Source organism: Fulmarus glacialis, unplaced genomic scaffold (genome assembly GCF_000690835.1).
Source record: "Fulmarus glacialis isolate BGI_N327 unplaced genomic scaffold, ASM69083v1 scaffold5309, whole genome shotgun sequence".
NCBI lineage: Eukaryota > Metazoa > Chordata > Aves > Procellariiformes > Procellariidae > Fulmarus > Fulmarus glacialis.
This window is the reverse complement of record NW_009235061.1, coordinates 1-16,953: the sequence shown is the minus strand read 5'-3', so window position 1 is coordinate 16,953 and position 16,953 is coordinate 1. Positions and strand designations below refer to the sequence as shown.

General features: G+C 38.0%; 1 protein-coding gene across 1 annotated transcript in view; it reads left to right on the top strand.

The window, feature by feature from the left end:
• Positions 1–14,982, top strand: part of PTPN2 (protein tyrosine phosphatase, non-receptor type 2) — a gene marked incomplete at its 5' end in the record, with an annotated part of 32,312 nt that extends 17,330 nt beyond the window's left edge. Inside the window, 5 exons of the mRNA XM_009585853.1 lie at positions 2,597–2,806; positions 4,087–4,245; positions 8,051–8,241; positions 9,846–9,947; positions 14,621–14,982. Of these exons, the coding sequence (XP_009584148.1) occupies positions 2,597–2,806; positions 4,087–4,245; positions 8,051–8,241; positions 9,846–9,947; positions 14,621–14,642 (684 nt within the window). The remainder of the gene's footprint in view (positions 1–2,596; positions 2,807–4,086; positions 4,246–8,050; positions 8,242–9,845; positions 9,948–14,620) is intronic.
• Positions 14,983–16,953: the final 1,971 nt, after the last annotated feature.

Sequence of the window (16,953 nt, the reverse complement as noted above, 5' to 3'; positions counted from 1 at the left end):
AGAATAAGCTGGTTTTCGGTTATCATGCAGAAATGTGTTCCCTGTGTACAACATATATAAAGTCTTATATTACTGCTTGAGTCTTGAAGTCCAGCTTTTTTTCTTTAAAAGAATATCTAGTTTCCTGATAACACTTTTAGTAAAATTAGTTGTTCTTTAAAATTGAATTTCTGTCCATGAACAGTTGTGAATCTTTGGCAAGCCAAACCTTTTCTCATTATAGTCCTGCATCACTTCACGTAAGTGATGGCTGTGGTGTATGGCTCAGTGACAGGGGGAGTTCTTTAGGAAAGGGTGGTACGGATATTCACACAAAGACAGTATTTCAGCTGTACAGCTTGACTGCAAGCACCACTTGAAAGAGCCATTCTGTTTAAGAGAGAAAATGTGGGAGATTTCAAATACTCAAATGGGATTTGGCTGTACGATTAGAAACTGCAAGTTCAAAGAAGACCAGTCCGTTTTGGTGCTCTGAAGTGGAACTCGCGGAGAAAGATGAAGAGACAGGTATTTTTAAAATGAGCTGAAGTGATGGAAAATTGTTGGATGGATAAGGCCTTCGTACAGTACGGGGAGGGAGAAAAAAGTAATTCTGTGGGTTAGAGCTGAAAGAGACGTACAACAGCACTGACTAATCTTTCCTTTAGAAATACCTGTTTCCAGGTTAGTGTATGAGCAGGGTGACACTTGGCCATGTACTTGAAGCACTACCGATTTTTTTTTTTTTTTAGGAGGAGAATGCTAGTGTTTGTTACAGTATGGGATTTGGGGGAAAAAAAACCCAACCTGCAGATCACCTTTGTTTTCTATAGACGAGCATTTTTGCCTTCTTGAGGTATAAGGGAGGCTTTCATCTGGAATGCTATTTAAGAATCTTGAGGGGGAGGGGGAGAGTACCAATTACCGCTTCAAAGGATCATCTACATTCGCAAGAAACAACTTTAACTTTTGCTTTACCTAGTAAATGCATTTAGCTCATCTCTACAGTTTTCCTCTTAATTTTGTTTTTAAACTGATGAGTTATTTTTATTAGAAATAGAGGAAATTGCTTAAGAGTGTTATCTTCTTTAAAATCCAATAATTTCCAGTTTTCTTATTAAAAAATGTATCTCCTTCATGATTTTTAAACAAATGGGTCATTTCAGTTGATTAGTGAGTTAACTCACTAGTTGAAAAACTAGGTACAGAAGACCAGTAAGAAGATCTCAGTTGAAAATTCAAACTCTTTTTTAATGCTTTGCTTCAGGCAAATAAGAAAGTGTATTTATACAATTTAGGCTTTGGTAGATTTTCCCCTCCCCTCTTTGAAATCTTACTGTGTACTCATTTTCCCAATATGATGGATCAGACTCTGTTGTCCTTGTCGAGCTCTTAGCCAAAAGACAAAATATTCCTGGAAGATAACTGTATTTGAGAGTGTATTTGAGAGTGACTTGAGTCAGGTTAATACCCACTGTTTTCTGTGAAAGTATTGGCAGTCTTGCAGTATCAGGCATTGAAGGCAAAAGACAAAAATAGGAGAGTATTTTTGTTACTGTGGTAACCATGAACTGGATTATTTTAGTTTCACAAAGGAGTTTCCTAAGTTGTCCCTCATAAGAAGTTGAAACAGACTGAGCAGGAAGTGAACAGTAGAATTTATTTTCATTTCATAGCTATATTTTTTATTTGCCGAACAAGAAAAATAGTTTTTCTGGAATACATTGATATTTTTGTAGAGGTTTATGTAAGTTTCAATCTATGTGGAAAATAAGGTGAAATGGAGGGAGGATAAAAATAACTGAACCTTTCTAAAATTCCTGAGCTAAATCAGTGACCAAGTTGTCTCAAAATCACTGTAGCAAGAAAGGAAAGAAAGCAAGGAGTAGCATTTAACAGCAGGTCTGAAGTGAGTTCCATAAAGATACAATGCAAATTTGTCATCAAAGCTTTTCAGATATATAAATACTTTCTTGCTGTTCTTTCAATACTCGCAGTTAGTTGGTCATGTTAGGAGAGGAGCTGCATGGTTCTAAAACAATTGCATGGTTTTGGAATCCTTCTTTCTTACTTAGAAAGAACAAACACATCCTACAGAAGTCTTGCTAGACATCCTGCTATGTGGGCTCTTGTAGGCCTTTTCCGTAAAGCTTCCTGCTCCTCTCAGTAGTGTGGTTAGTATAAAGGAGATGTAATACCTCTTGATATTAAAACTTGCTCTGAGCAGGAGTGGAGAGTGCTTACAATGCTGACGGGTATCTTTTTCAGTCCTGTTAATGCAGTCTAATAACGGCTGTCAGCCATTAAGCTGCATTAATGGTAGAAAAAGAAGAATGTTTGGAGGCAAGTAGTACCAAATACAATATTGGAAGTTTGAGAAGAAGAAAAAAAATGTGTATGGCAATCATTGCAAAGGGGGAAACTACCAACTTGGATGAAAAACTGCTTCAAGTTGCACTGTTGTTGTCATCCAACTTGAAGCAGGTTGTTGGATTGTTTGTCTAAATGGGAGGTTTAAAATAGAAAATAGCTATTGATTTAGATTGGGGAAATGTGTGCTAACTAAACAAAAGTAGAATACTTTCTAGTTGTATTGTTTATTTGTTTTCACTTCTAGAGTGGTGAGTCCAGGATGATCTTTCATTTTCATTATACTACATGGCCAGACTTTGGAGTTCCTGAATCCCCCGCTTCATTCCTGAACTTCCTGTTCAAAGTCAGAGAGTCTGGTTCACTAAGCCCTGAACATGGACCTGCAGTAGTTCACTGCAGTGCAGGGATAGGACGTTCCGGCACGTTTTCATTAGTAGATACTTGTCTTGTTCTGGTAAGTGGTTGTTTTCTCTGCCACCCCTTTCCTTCTCCTGACACCCTGCCTGTCTTCCCAATATAGGCTTTTTGGTCAGAAGGCTTTAAAAGCATTTAAGTTAATGACAAGCCAGTGAAAACTTTAATTAAGACATCATACTCTTCCCGCCCGCTCCCCTCCCTCCCCCCCCTTCAGAGTTAGGCTTGTGAATATATATTGAGACAACTGAATATATAAGTCTTTTTCTCTAAACATGGAATATCTTGCAAGTCTGACAGGCCCCTTTTCTTAAGGTTGCAGAAAATTGGTATCTGAACTAGGACGAGAACTCAGGCATGCCCCTGGATCTCCTGCAGTGTGTAATGGAGGATGGTGCAGAATTTCCCTAGCTGTGCAGCCCTCTGGGAGGTGGGGCTTGGTAGCCAGTTGAAGTAGCACATGAATGAGTATGTTTTTTGCTTACTCACTGAACTGCATCATCTATAATTGCTCATGACTTGAGTGAACTTTAAATGTTAAATAATATTTAAAATCTCTTTAAATTTTTGTTGGATTTTAAAGTCCAGACACAGACTTTTTGTCTTGGGCTGTGCTTGGTAATAGTGAGAAGTACAGTACAGGGTTAGGCGAAATAGGATTTCATTTGAATTATAAGACACTTATCTTCTGGTTTGGTTAGGTCCTCTCAATTTGTTTTTTATTTTTTTCTTCAGGTTTTTTTTTCCCTGCATTTTGAAAAAAATAGATGTATATTTTGATGCAAGTATACTTTAATATTAGATGAATTAAAGTGAATATTGCAAGAATTGCAGATATGTGGTTAAAAACACCCCATGAATGTAGTGTGGGGACAAGTGTGTGCATTGCTTGGATTAGGGATTCTGCTTTAAATAAGGAAACTTCTGCCACATTCAGTCATTCCAAATTGCTGTTCCATTCAGAAGCAGTAGAAAATACTGCTTTATGGTTCTGATTCTTATAGTCCTATTTCAAAGTACAAATACATGCCTGAATAAAATCAAGCGTAAGATTTGATATTAGGGTACTGATTTATTTGGTTAATACATGATCATTGATTTGTTCATAATGAGCTTTCATTAGATGGTTAACTTTTTTCCTGTAAAAACAATTTAGAAATCATTTGAGATGTTAATTTCATATATAACTAATAGAAACATAATATGAAGAAATTAATTTTTAGATTTAATTTTATGACTCATTTTTACATGTAATTATTTTTTATATGTTGTCTCTCTTTATCAGTAGCAATGATGCTTTCGATGTAACTTTCTTTACAGATGGAGAAAAAAGACCCATTTTCTGTAGATATCAAGAAGGTATTACTGGATATGAGAAAATACCGAATGGGACTTATTCAGACTCCTGATCAACTAAGATTTTCATATATGGCTGTAATAGAAGGAGCAAAATTTATAATGGGGGATTCAACTATACAGGTAAATGTTTAGCTCTGTGTATTTACACATAAACAGGAGACGAGAATGAGCTCCGAACTATTTTAAAACATGTAACTTTGTAGGATTTAAATAATTTGCCGTTTTCAATAGATGCCTCGAAGGTATTAGAGGGTATCTGATCAGCGCCTTCTATCAGCTAAACTTTTAATCCTATGTATTTGTCCCCTCTTAGATAAAGTATAAAAATAACTTCTCTGTACTAATGTTTTTTTTAAAAAAAAAAGAAGGTTAAATCAGTATCTTCAATACTGAAAAGCAAAAGTAATGCCCAGTATCCCTTTGAAAAGATAGCAAGGATCTTTTTAGGATTTCTTGATTTTTTGCTAAATGTTTTCCTGACAATAAAGTTGCCTGATGCTACGTATCAGGTTTATTAATAATGTTGCTTTTTTATATATATATATCTCCTTTAAGATTTGTGTTACAGTTAGCACACTCTAACTGAATATAATGAGTTTTGGGGTGAACAGATTACCAAATCTCACTATTTTATCGGTGTGGCTTGCAGACGTAACTAGCTACAGGTATTTTAAATGGCTGGGGCTAGGTGGGAGGGAGGACTGGGAGGAGAGGCTGCGAAACAGACTTAATTCTGTTTTCGTATGCTAGGGCTTTTTTATTTTGTTGATCTCTTAAAATCATGAATGAAACAGATAAACTAAAACATGTTTCCTCTTTTCTGTGGTTCTGGTAGTTGTCAGATTCTTCTCTTTGACAAATGTTTCTTGACTTGCTATGTTAATAAAGAAATAATTTTGCACAACTACTAATCAACACCTAGGAAGTGTACTGCTAGTCTGACACCTGTGCCTAGAAGACTCATGATTCATCCTAACACAGCAATTTAGTCTCTTTATTTTCTGGAAGCTGTTTCTGGTGGTATGAGTGTATTCCTCTCTCTAACAATTTTTCTGCTTTGTTTTTTAAAAAGCCATGCTCCAAACTCTGAGCAAGTCTGGATCCCATGCTTACCCATCTAGATCACAGGATTTCTTGTTTCTGGATGCAAGGGAATACTGCTTGTCAGTTATTAACTGTGTTATTTCTTCATACTAAGAGAATGCCGAAGAAGGCACACTTCTCATTTGTTCTTTTTTTCTTTTCCTTGTTATGGTTGTTCAGATGAGCTTTCCTAAACCAGTGTTTTCTGTAGTGCAGGCAGTTGTCCTGGTGCTTTCTCTTTAGGCCTCAGGGTCATGTGCAGAAAATCAATTGGCAGTACTTAATAGGAGTATTTCTCCTTTCAAGGTCAGCTAGATCATTTTTCCCCCCCCATAGGGAACAGTGGTACTGTCCAGAGTGTGAGAGGTGTTTCCTTCTCTCTGCTAGTGATGGGGGAGGGCGTGAAGTCATTGAACACATGCCTAATATAACATTACCCAAATGTTCATCTCTGACATCTCCATGGATTTCGGAAGTCAGTAAACTGTGCAGACAAACGGAACGTACACTTGAACCTTTACTTGCTCCCAGCTAGTGCCTGCAACTGCAACTTGTATCAGGGGGTGAGGAGTCTCTTCCCCTTATTTAGCACCTCTGGGATTTCCACCTGTGACTGAAAGGAAGGCACATACACTCACCTAGGTTGCCCTGAAGCCCTGTGTGTGGTTGGTGTGCTGCTGCATGGTGCTGTAGCTGAAACAATTACTTGCTTCCTAATTATACTACAGCACTGCACTATGTAAAATGGGTGAGGTGGAACAAGATCGAAGTTTTCATTTCTATAGAATTCCTTTGTAATAAAGATAAGTTAATATTGCTTCAACAACATAGTAGAATAACTTAGTATCACTCTTTCAGAAAAATCTGTTGAAATGAATGGTCTCTGGAAAACAAGTTTGTGGCTTTGAAAGGACAAAGAAGGTTGAATTCCTTAGATCCGTAGATGTGTTTTGCAGACAGAGAACAAGAATATTAAAATTTTGTAGTGAAATTTGTGAATCCAAAAACTATCTGACATTCACCTGATTCTGTCAACTGAACATCTTAATGTGCTTTTCTGTTGAGTCCATTCATTCCAAGAGGCAATACAGGCCCTAAGTCTTAGCTCCCTTACACAGGCATTTTGGTTATAATTTTAAGGACAATTGTATTTCTTAAATCAAACTCCATCACTTCTCTGTTTCTTCCAGACATAATTTCACAAGACGCAGTGTAGTACTTCAGTTCCTGAGATATATTTTTGTTGTTCTTTTTTGTAAAGTTGCAGGTACTATCATAAAATGGTAATTTATAATAGGCAAAGGTAATTTAGCAACACTATCCTCCTTGTCTGTCTGCTCCAAGTTGTACATTATCTTACCAGTCCTGCCATTCATGTAGCCTTGTCACAGATATTTAAACTTAAAATTACCACCATTTGAGCTATTGTTATTATGTGTTTAAAATAGAATTCTTGGTGGGAAATTCCTTCTGTTTGACAAGAGTAGTAAAATTGTCTCTGATTTCAGTTCTTCCTGTGTGGCTTATCACTCCAGATGGAATCAGTATTTATCTTAGCCAGTAAGTCTCTTACGGACACAACCATGTCTTCCAAAAGGCCTTTTTCCATGACAGTAAGATGGAGCTGCTAAGTGGATTTCCATTTGTTAGTGGCTGTATCTTTTTTGGTTTTTTTTTTTTGGTTGTTGTTTGTTTGTTTGTTTAACAGAAAACAAAGAAAACTGCTGAGAGTGAAGTCTCTTGTGCATGAAGACTCCCTTTGTGAATTTTAGATCTATACTGGAAGCTTCTCTGTGAGGGAGGAGTCAGTTTATTGTTAAAGCTTATTTCGCCAGCAGTTAATTTATAAGTAGCTGGGGTTTTTTGACATCAGTCTCTGAGTTTGATACTTAGTTTAGACCAGCAGTCTTGAATTCATTCGACAGATGAGAATCTAACACTTGTTTTGTGAAGAGTCAATTTTCAGTTCATCTTTCTTATCATAGACATTTTAGAAGTAACTGATTTTTTTAAAAATAAAAGATTTTTTTTTTTTTAAATAAAAATATTCTGTATCTTTACAGGCTGGCTGATTTGTGTGAGAAAAGAACTGATTGGTTTTTAGAGGTGATTCTTTTCCTTCCTGTTACCTTTCTAGTTTTTTTTCTGCATGAAATTTTGTGGCCAGAAGGCCCTCGGACGAGTCATCATTAGGACAGTTACCCATTAGGACAGAGATCTAACAAACCAGTTTTACTTCTGATCTTTTATTTTTTCTTCCATCTCGTTTCAGATTACTTCTCAAAACAAGGTGAATATCTGTTTTATGATGCAGTAGATCTCTGGGCTAATGGACCATTAGGTGAAATAGTAGACCACAACTTTGGCATAGTGGTGTTTTTTTTGTTTTGTTTTGTTTTTTTCTTTCCCTTCTTCATTGGGGTTGCAAATTTCTTCAGTTCTCTCTTTTTAGGCAGTTCTTGGTCCTACCGTGTTTTGGAGCCATGATAGGTAACTGCACAGCGTAGGCCTGTAGAGGGAGATGGAAAGTGCTGAACAGTGCAGGACTATACAAGACAAGTTGCTTTCTCATTGTGGAGCCTCTGTTGACAATACAAACCCCGAAGTTAGTGGCCTCATACCTTCACAGTAGCATCATCTGGAGAAATACAAAAAGGGATCATTGTTGGAGAAGATGCATCTTCATCTAACCTTGTTTCTTCATCTAGCAATTGTTATCTTTTTTCCTTGATCTAGCAGTTCCTTTAATCTACTTCTGTGACTTTTCTGTGGGAAGACATCTTGGGCAAAGAGGGCTTTCAGCGTTAGCGGAGTGTTTGAAATATGTTCTCCTTGTTTGCAGAAAAGGTGGAAGGAGCTCTCTAAGGAGGACCAAGCACCAAGTTCTGAGCAGTCTCCTCCACACCCAACCAAAATAACCTCAGAGAAGTACAATGGGAACAGCATATGCCTGGAGAATAAAGATCAAATGGAGAAAATAAATACTGACCTGTCCGCTAAAGTTCAGGATATCACAGATGGAAACATTGAAAGGTAGGCAAAATGAGGAAACCGTTTAGAAGGCAGATAGGCTCTCTTGAGAGGCTGAATTATTGTATGCTTTTCTTACCATAAGATACCTTCAAGATGTTCCTTCAGTAGAGGCAAAGGACAGGCGGTATTTAACTGTCTGATTTAATTTTTTTTTTTTTAAATACAACTTCAATTATTCCTTGTAATAAGCCTCTATTGTTTAAAGGTCAAGAGAAGAAAAACAAAGGTCTCTAATTGAAGCAGCTAAACCTCATGCTTGAAAGCCTTTTCCTACAGACTGTCTGCGAACTCTGTTGTGCAGTGTGAATTAGGTCCTAAAAGTGCCCAAAATAATTTGATACTGATTTTTAAATACAATGCTAACTTCTGTTTGGAGAAATATATGATACTTCAGAAGCTCAAAGTTGTTATTGGCTACTGTTTTCTATATGATGATTGCAATTGTGTCATTGAAGCCATATGTTACCCTCTGTTCATGTTACATCTACCACTGTGAATAGATTTCTGTGGGTTAGCTGTGGCATGCGAATTTGTCTTTCAACTTTCTCTGCTTCATGAGTAGTAACGCCTCAGCTGTGAGCTGCTGTATTGGGAATTACCATCCGAATTGCTGTGCCTTGAGGCACTGTGTCACCTGGGCCTGCCCACGTGAGGGTAGCGTGTGGATCCATAGCCAGAGACCCAGAAACCAGACTGGATTGGGCCGAGCCGTGCAGTGTCTGTCCCAAAGGGCTGCAGTCAGAGATGAGATGCAGCAGTTCAGTGGAGATAGACTGGAATTCTGAAATAACAGATGGCTTACTGAATGCCCGGATGAGTTTGTCTTTCCATGTCTTTGAGTGTTTTGAGAGAGAATGACAGCGGTTCTGTAGGTGTGTGAAGGAGCCCTTCACAAGCAGGATGGGGGGGCATGGGTGTGTATGGTGTTTGTGTGCTAGGACTTGGACAATCAAAGTGGGGTTTTTTTGTGGCAGAGTTATGCTTTCTTAGAGATTGTGAGGATACTTTTGGAGACAAGAATTACAAGGCGGCCCTGGTAGTGTAACAACACACTGATTTTTTTAGCCTGTGTCCTTGATCAAGATGTGGTTTACAGCCTAAGATGAATACTATTAAATCTGCATGCAGACATGAGTAGGTTAGGATCAATACACCAGTGAGGCTAGTGTGAACTCTGCAGTGGAGGCACACACTTAAATATTATGAATGTTTGCACATGGTACCTGACACTGCATATAAAAGCAGCCTCCAAGCAAAAAGTCTCAGCCACCCAAATGGGGCACTGACCGGGGTGAAAGACTACGCTCAGGTAATTAAGCTAATTCTGTTCCCTGTTCAACACATAGGTCAAGCACCACTTACATCTTTACATGTGTCATTTACTTACTTCATGGGGCTTCACTGACCTGAAACTGTGCACATCAAGGTTGTTAAAACAGAATAAAGATTGCTTGGTTTAGATTTTACGTACTGCTGCCATATGCTACTGGGTTGGTTGGTTAACTATTGGGAGTGTGTTGGGAAGAGGTTTGTTTTAATATTTTAATAGCCTTTTTTCCTGTTCTACAGTTTAAGATTTACCTTTTTTTTTTTTTCCCTTTAAGTACTGTCCGAAAACGACTGCGAGAGGACAGAAAAGCTAACACAGCACAGAAGCTGCAGCAGATGAAGCAGAAGCTAAATGAGACTGAAAGAAAAAGAAAAAGGTGGTTATATTGGAAACCTATTCTCACTAAGATTGGGTTTGGTACACTGATTTTAGTTGGTGCTTATTCTTGCTGGAAAATGTATTTTCAAGAACATTCCTTGTAAGTAAACAGTAAGCCTGTCTGCTCCAGCGGCTAATTTTGCTGCAAGTTAATGACTAGGGGTGTGACTTTAAGCAGTAAACTCCTTACACCTGGAATGGGTACAGGCTGTTACATATGATAGAGAAGTGATGTAAACTTGATCCCATGTCAACATCTCAGGACTTTCCACTGCAGGTACTTACAGAAATGAACTGCTGCCCCCCAACAGAGTTGATGTTTTTTTGTTGAAACGAGCAGGTACAAACTTGCTGCAACTGTTTATACACTTTTTAAAATGGTGTTCTACTGGATCTTAAGCAAACCCTGAACCACAGAGGTTTAGCTACTGAAGGCTGTCTGGATTTAAATTTACATGCCTGACATAAGCAATAAACAGTGTTGTATCATTTACATTATTAATGCAAAGAAGTTATCCTTAAATGTGTGTAATGTGTAATGTACTAGTGACATGAACATAAACATTTTATATTCTTATGACCTAGGATAAATATATTTTATAATTGCATATTTAATCTTTTTGTAGTTACTGTACTTTTAAAAACCTAGTTTGTACAAATTTCTGACCAAAAAGAATTTGGTTTTGAAACTAAATGTAATTATAATTTGTGCATGAAAATAATAGTGCAACCATTCCCCATATTTTGACTCTCAAATTTATGATATGAGCAGCTAGGGGTCTGATGAAGCACTTACCAATTTCTACTTTGTTAATTTGCATTCCTTATTTATTTTTTTGTAGTTTTCATTATTTAAGTAAGGCTTGGAAATTTGATTTTTTTTTTTTTTTAAGGCTTTTGAGAACTTAGCCCCCACTGAAAAGCATACTGTTAAGTTGATTCATGTATTCAGACTTCAACTACTGTTTGAAGGCCAACATTGTTAAAGTTCTGACATTCCATTAAATGTGAAACATAATGTTTTGTGTGTTATAGATTTTAATTGCTAGAAAGAATAAAATTCCTTCATCAGTAATAGGTGTAGAAAGCGCATCGAAGAAAACTATAGTTGGACTTGCAAGGGTGGTTGTAATAGAAAATGAGTGTTGGTAGTATTCTCCCGTACCCAGTATATTCAGCCGTATGAGCCACTTCCATAACTTCACAAAGTTTTGTGAATTGCTTTTCAGGTTCCCCAGCACTGTATTAAAGAGGCATGACTTAAAACACTTAATGACTAATATTTTGGGAATACCTATGCTACAGTCACTTTAAAATTATTGAGCACTCTCTTTCCATTAGTTGGACGATAACACTTTCTAAATAGTAATTCAACACAAATCACTTTCTGTCCTTTAAATTCTCTCTGAATGCTGAGATTGTATGTGGCTTTATGTAGCTTACTGTCATTCAAGTTGAGACCTAATAATTTGTAGGATTGGACTACACTTTGAAATCTGGATTTTATTTATTCAAGCATTGCCTTGTTGGGTGACTTCAGAGAAGTCGTGTTTTCTCCCTCCCATTTTCCAGCTTGGTTGTTTTCTGTTGGATATGGGGGTTTTGCGGCAGTTTCTTTTTTTCTTTTTCTTTTTTTTTTTTTTTTCCCCTCCTCCCTACTCCTCCTTTTGTAAAGCACTTCTTGGATTTACTGCTGAAAAATACTAAAAGAGCTAGATAATTACTTTGCTCCTTATCCAAAGGAATTAACTTGAAAGGTTTCCAGTATGTTCAAGCTTAGTAGTAACATACCAGGCATGACGCCCAAATAATCTGACATTTACTACGCAAAACTAAGTTGAGTTTACTCTTTGAAATTCTCATTTCACAATAGCTAATACTATTTTGGACTACACTGTTTATATAGTAAACAAATGCTTAAGGGTCCAGATAAGGAAAACAAGTGTAGTTTCTTAGAACATACAGTTCTGAATTCGGGAAACTGTGTGTCAGTAAAACAAGGTAATTTGTCCTGTGGCGTTGCTGACCAACTATGCAGCTCTAATAGCAAAATGACTTACTGATTGCTGTGACACGGTATAGGCTGGCAGCTTACGTATTTTAAGACATTTCATAATTGTTACAACCACAGTAACTCTTTCAGTTTAGTAACAAGAGGCTTGGCAGAAGATCCTTTTTTTTTTTTCCTTTAAATTGCGAAGACAGTTTTTTCAGTATCAGCTATAACTGATAGAAGGTGTAAACGTGTGTGCCTTATAAAAGGTATTTTGGTTATGGGAAAAAACATGCAATGTAATTATGCTTTTATAACAGAAATATTCCAGATTTTATTCTAAATACTTAAAAGCAGCTAAGGAAAAAGTGCAGGTGAAACCTTCACTGAAATCATACTGTCATTTATTGCCTTTCTGTTTGCATGAGAGAGATTTCCTGGGCCACCAATATCCTACAGACACTGAGCTCTAACAGTGTCTTGTCAAGTTGTCACTTGAATTTTTTCCTGATTCCGTCTTCTAAATCCTGGCTTTTTTGTTCTCTCAAACCTGAGTAGGCATTCCTCTTTCCTAGGTGGGGCAGGGTGGGACGGGACCATCTTACATCATCTCACACTCTATTACCTTCTTGATGCAATAAAGCAGGACTTGCACATTCAGCAGCTGATCTGTAAAAATTTGGTTTGGTTACATGACCATGTAAGTATTGTGAGAGTGTTAACTGTTAATAATTTAAGGACTATGAGCCAATACAAGTCTTGGACAAAACTATTTTGTACAGTCAATTGTCCATGACAGTATGGGTATAGAAGGGAAATTAAACGTTAGATCCCTTAGGATCCCTTAGGATTCCAGGAGATAATTTGGATAAAATTCTTCTTCCTGGTCTGTCAGTAATCCTTAAAAACCAAAGTCTGGGGGAGGTGTGTTTTCTTTATTGCAAACTGAGCCCTCGTGATACTTTGTTATTCTGTAGGATTTAAATTTGGCTCAGTTTTGCACAACTTGGATGTTAAATAGGAACAAATACAGGCCAAAATGAAGAACTGTCGATCCCAGTGATGTCTATTGTAGGAAATGCTAAAACAAAGAGTAAAAATGAAGGGCGTGCCTTCTGACCCCTCTTCTGCCTCCCCCCCACCCCAATTTCTGGCAAGCTGCTGGCTGGTCCTGTGCTGCTTCTAAAATGATGTTATGCTTGATTCAAAGTGTTACTGTGTTGGGTTTTTCCCTCTGTTCTGGAAATACATTGGTCAAAATATTTTCTGCATAGTGGACTTCTTTGAATTTGATTGAACAATGTTTGACTCTCAGATGAACACTTCTGTACAAATCATGCATGTTTTTATTAAAAAAAAAACAACAAAACACTAACAAACATGCTGACCTCCATTGCAAGGGGTTTGCAAATTCAGAATTAGTCCTTTAGGTTTTCTGTTTATGTTCTTGGTGCAGGGACAGTCCACTTAGAGTGATGGTACGGCTGTATTTTTCTTGAAATGTATTAAGTAAAATAATTGAATTTGGTGTGAAATAGCTATTTGAAAAAATTTACAGATTTATTTTGTGGAAGTAAGATGTTGCAAGTGAAACTTAGCTTATTCTGTTAAACCTTGAGTAAAATGGTTTACTGATGTCAGTTCGTTTCCCACTGAAAGGGAAGAGGTGTAAATGTGTATGCATGTATGTGTGATTGGATTGTGCAGGCGGTTAAAAAGCCTGGCTAGCTTTAAGTTTTATGAATGTTAACCAAATTATTTAGTTTGCTCTTTGGCATTATAGTTAAACCTGAGACACTTGAGGACTGCACAAGAAACTAAATTAATGATGACAAAAGAGGAAGTCTTCTGCATGGCCAAGTGGCCTAAGTCAGAGGACAAAATTTGCGAAGTTGTCGTAACGCACAGTAGTCTTCCTGGGCTTTTTTGTTTTCCCCCAAAGTTTTAGGTCAGTCTTTCATTTTTATGTACGAAAAATAAATGTGTTCAAAATTGCATCTCTGTCTGAGTCTTTATTTAAATTGGAAGGATAAATACTTGGAAGAATTTTTTTAATGTGTCGTAGCTGGTCAAAGAAAGCTGCTTTATGAGTCAGTGTAGTGCTTGCAGAACTTAGAGGCATTTTACTTGTAGTAGCTATTACTTGGTGCCATAAACACCAAGGTCTTTTTCTGTGTTCCTGGGAGTAGAGAGCCTTACTCCCCTGAGAACAGACTGTCCAGTGTTGGGATGTCTTCTGCACTACAAGAAATCTTTGCCTAGAAAGGCTTATTTCCATGCCGCTGTGCCAGGGTTGGCCTGCAGCGCCGTGAGAGGTGGTGGTAGTGTTTTGACATGCAGCCTTCTGTAGTCCCACTAAGGCCCAAGAAGACTTCTGCAGTGCTTGTGGTTAAATGCAGCAGTAAGTGGCTTGCTGGGCTGACACCTGTACGTGAAGCTCTCCAGCAAGTATGTGCCTTGTACTGTAATATGGAAATACCTTCTGAAAAAGCAGCGGCTTTCCAGGAGTGCTTGCTACAGGCAAACAGTAGTCAGTAGTTGCTACAGGGAGTGCATGAGAAGCTGTTTGGTGTTTATAGTGAGTTGCAAACCCGCTGTCTGTTCTTGCTTCTCTTTTTTTTTTTTTTCCCCGTACTGTGTACTGAATCGGTGACTTTCTTCTGCATTGTATGTCGCAGGCCGAGACTGACTGACACCTAAGCCTTCAAGACTTGTGAATATTCTGCAGCTATAAACTGCAAATTATTGACATGCAAAGCGAGACATGAACCCCTCTTCGGGAACAAAAAGTGAGGTCTGTTAAGTACCGAGAAGACCTCAGTTATCTGTTTACAGCGTAAACCGCATCGAGGGGATGAAGACCACCAGCAGCGTGCTACTTTGCAAAACAAAATAATTTGCCGTGTTGTGTTTTTATAATGCCTGTATTAATGTAGAAAGATGTAAAAGAAATAAATTAGGAAATATTTTGTTTTGTACTGCCATTCTTATTGTATTTTTATACTTTTTGGCAGCATTAAATATTTTTTTAAATTGACAATATGCTGTTGTGTGCACATTATGTTAGGGAGCAACTGTTAAGAGCCTGTTTTGCAGAAAAAGAAATGTTTCGCCTTAAGGTTTCCTGGTACCCTGTTTTAACTGGAAAATGGCAAAATGTGCTTTATGCAAATATTTTCATTAATGCCAAGTATTGTAGTTTGAGCTAGGAGGAACTCTTGCGCATTTCTTTTGTAATACACCACTAAGAATATTATTTTATTAATCTGACCAGTTGGTTTGGTAATCCTTCTGATGATGTTCGCTATAAAATATGCACAGAATGTTCAGAGTCACTTTGTGAAGGGAAAGTGTTTTGTTGGTGGTGCTTTGAAGGGGTGAAAAATGGGAAATCTGATGTCTCACTACCCATGGTCATAGATAATTAATGGGTGGTGAGGGCCAGGTGCAAAGTGCACAAAGTGAATGGTGTCTATAATTAAATGGGTTTTGGATTGTCATCACAGTGTGTTGTATGAATAATATTTTACTTCATGTCTCCTGTCAGCGCTCTCCCTGACATGGTCTGAACAGCTGGACTGGAAAGGGGTAAATGGGAGTGCTGCTTACAGGAGTTGTGGACTCAACAGGGTTTCCAGCCCTTCTGTACCTTCTGTAACAGAGCTGGTCTAAATTCTGCAGTCGCTGACGTTCTCTGACAGTTTCAGATAAACCCTAATTCACAAAAAAAAAAATTTCAATATGACTCTCTAGACTAGTACGTGGTGGGGTTTTGTATGTAATTTGTACTTTGCATATTTTTCAATGGTTTTTTGTACAAATCATACAGTTGCTGCAAGTAAAGCATGGAAGGGAGGGGGAATCTTGGCCAAGTAAGGCCGTTTTTGCTAAAATAAGCAGTAACCTGAAATCTTAACTTGGTTTCGAAGCTCATTCATGAAAGCAAGTATGTTCAGAGTTGCGCTTAACTTGAGCAAGAAGCTGAATCAGGGGAGTACTTAATGCCATTACTTGAGCTAAATACATGCTTGACACCACCTTGGAATAGTCTAAATCGCCAGAGCCTGGTCTGTCTAAATATTTTAATTTCTTTAAATGATCGGTATTGTTCCTAGCCTATGTTGAGGGAGCAAACATCACAGGGTGATTCAGCTTTCATTTTCAAGTTGGTGCAGCTGTGAGACCAGGAGCGTTGATGTCGGGAGATCAAGGTCTGGCCAAAACCACTGCATAAACCCGATTGTGTTGCATACAGGGACGGAGCCTGTTTACACCACTTGGTACGTCTTTGGGTACGGCTTTCATCTGTTCATGCCTTTTACCTGCAGCTATCATTTATGTTTTCATTATTTTTGTCCTCTTTGAATTGCGAGTAAGCGTAAGGTGTATGACTACTGGAAACGTGCACATGCTTCATTATTTTACCTGCTGCTGTCACAGATAACTATCAAATACGCAACTAATTTATCTTGTGGGGTGCGGAGGGCTGAACGTACTTCGGCTCTCATCACGCAGTGGACCCTTCTAATCAAAATGCTGATTTCCTTGCTCTTGAAGTTTTTTAAATTATTTCCCTCTACGAAGTTGCTGGACTAAATTTGATGTCAGGCTAACTTGATGAACAGGCAAAAGGGATAAAGAGGGAGTAGCTCCAAAACCAGCTTTGTCAGGTTTTGTTGAGCGCAGCCTTGTGACAGCAGAAGTCTTGGCTCATTGGCCCAGGAACTTTGGACACGTGCACGTGTCTTGTCACTTCTACGCGAGGCCACAATTCTTGACTACTGCTGGGAAAATGCATTTAAACAGGTGAAGGAAGGGGGGAGGCTGCCTTCTGAGAGAAAGGACAATTGAGTGTCTAATGGCAGCCTTAAAAGAAATGGGGTTAGAAGAATGCTAGTCTTCGAGATTTTCAAATGAAAAAGCTGTGATTTACTGCCTGCTATTTTCGTTCCGTCTTCAAAAGAAATGTTGCAGAGGTACTTGCTGTTACTTTTGCTAGCCATCTTGCCAC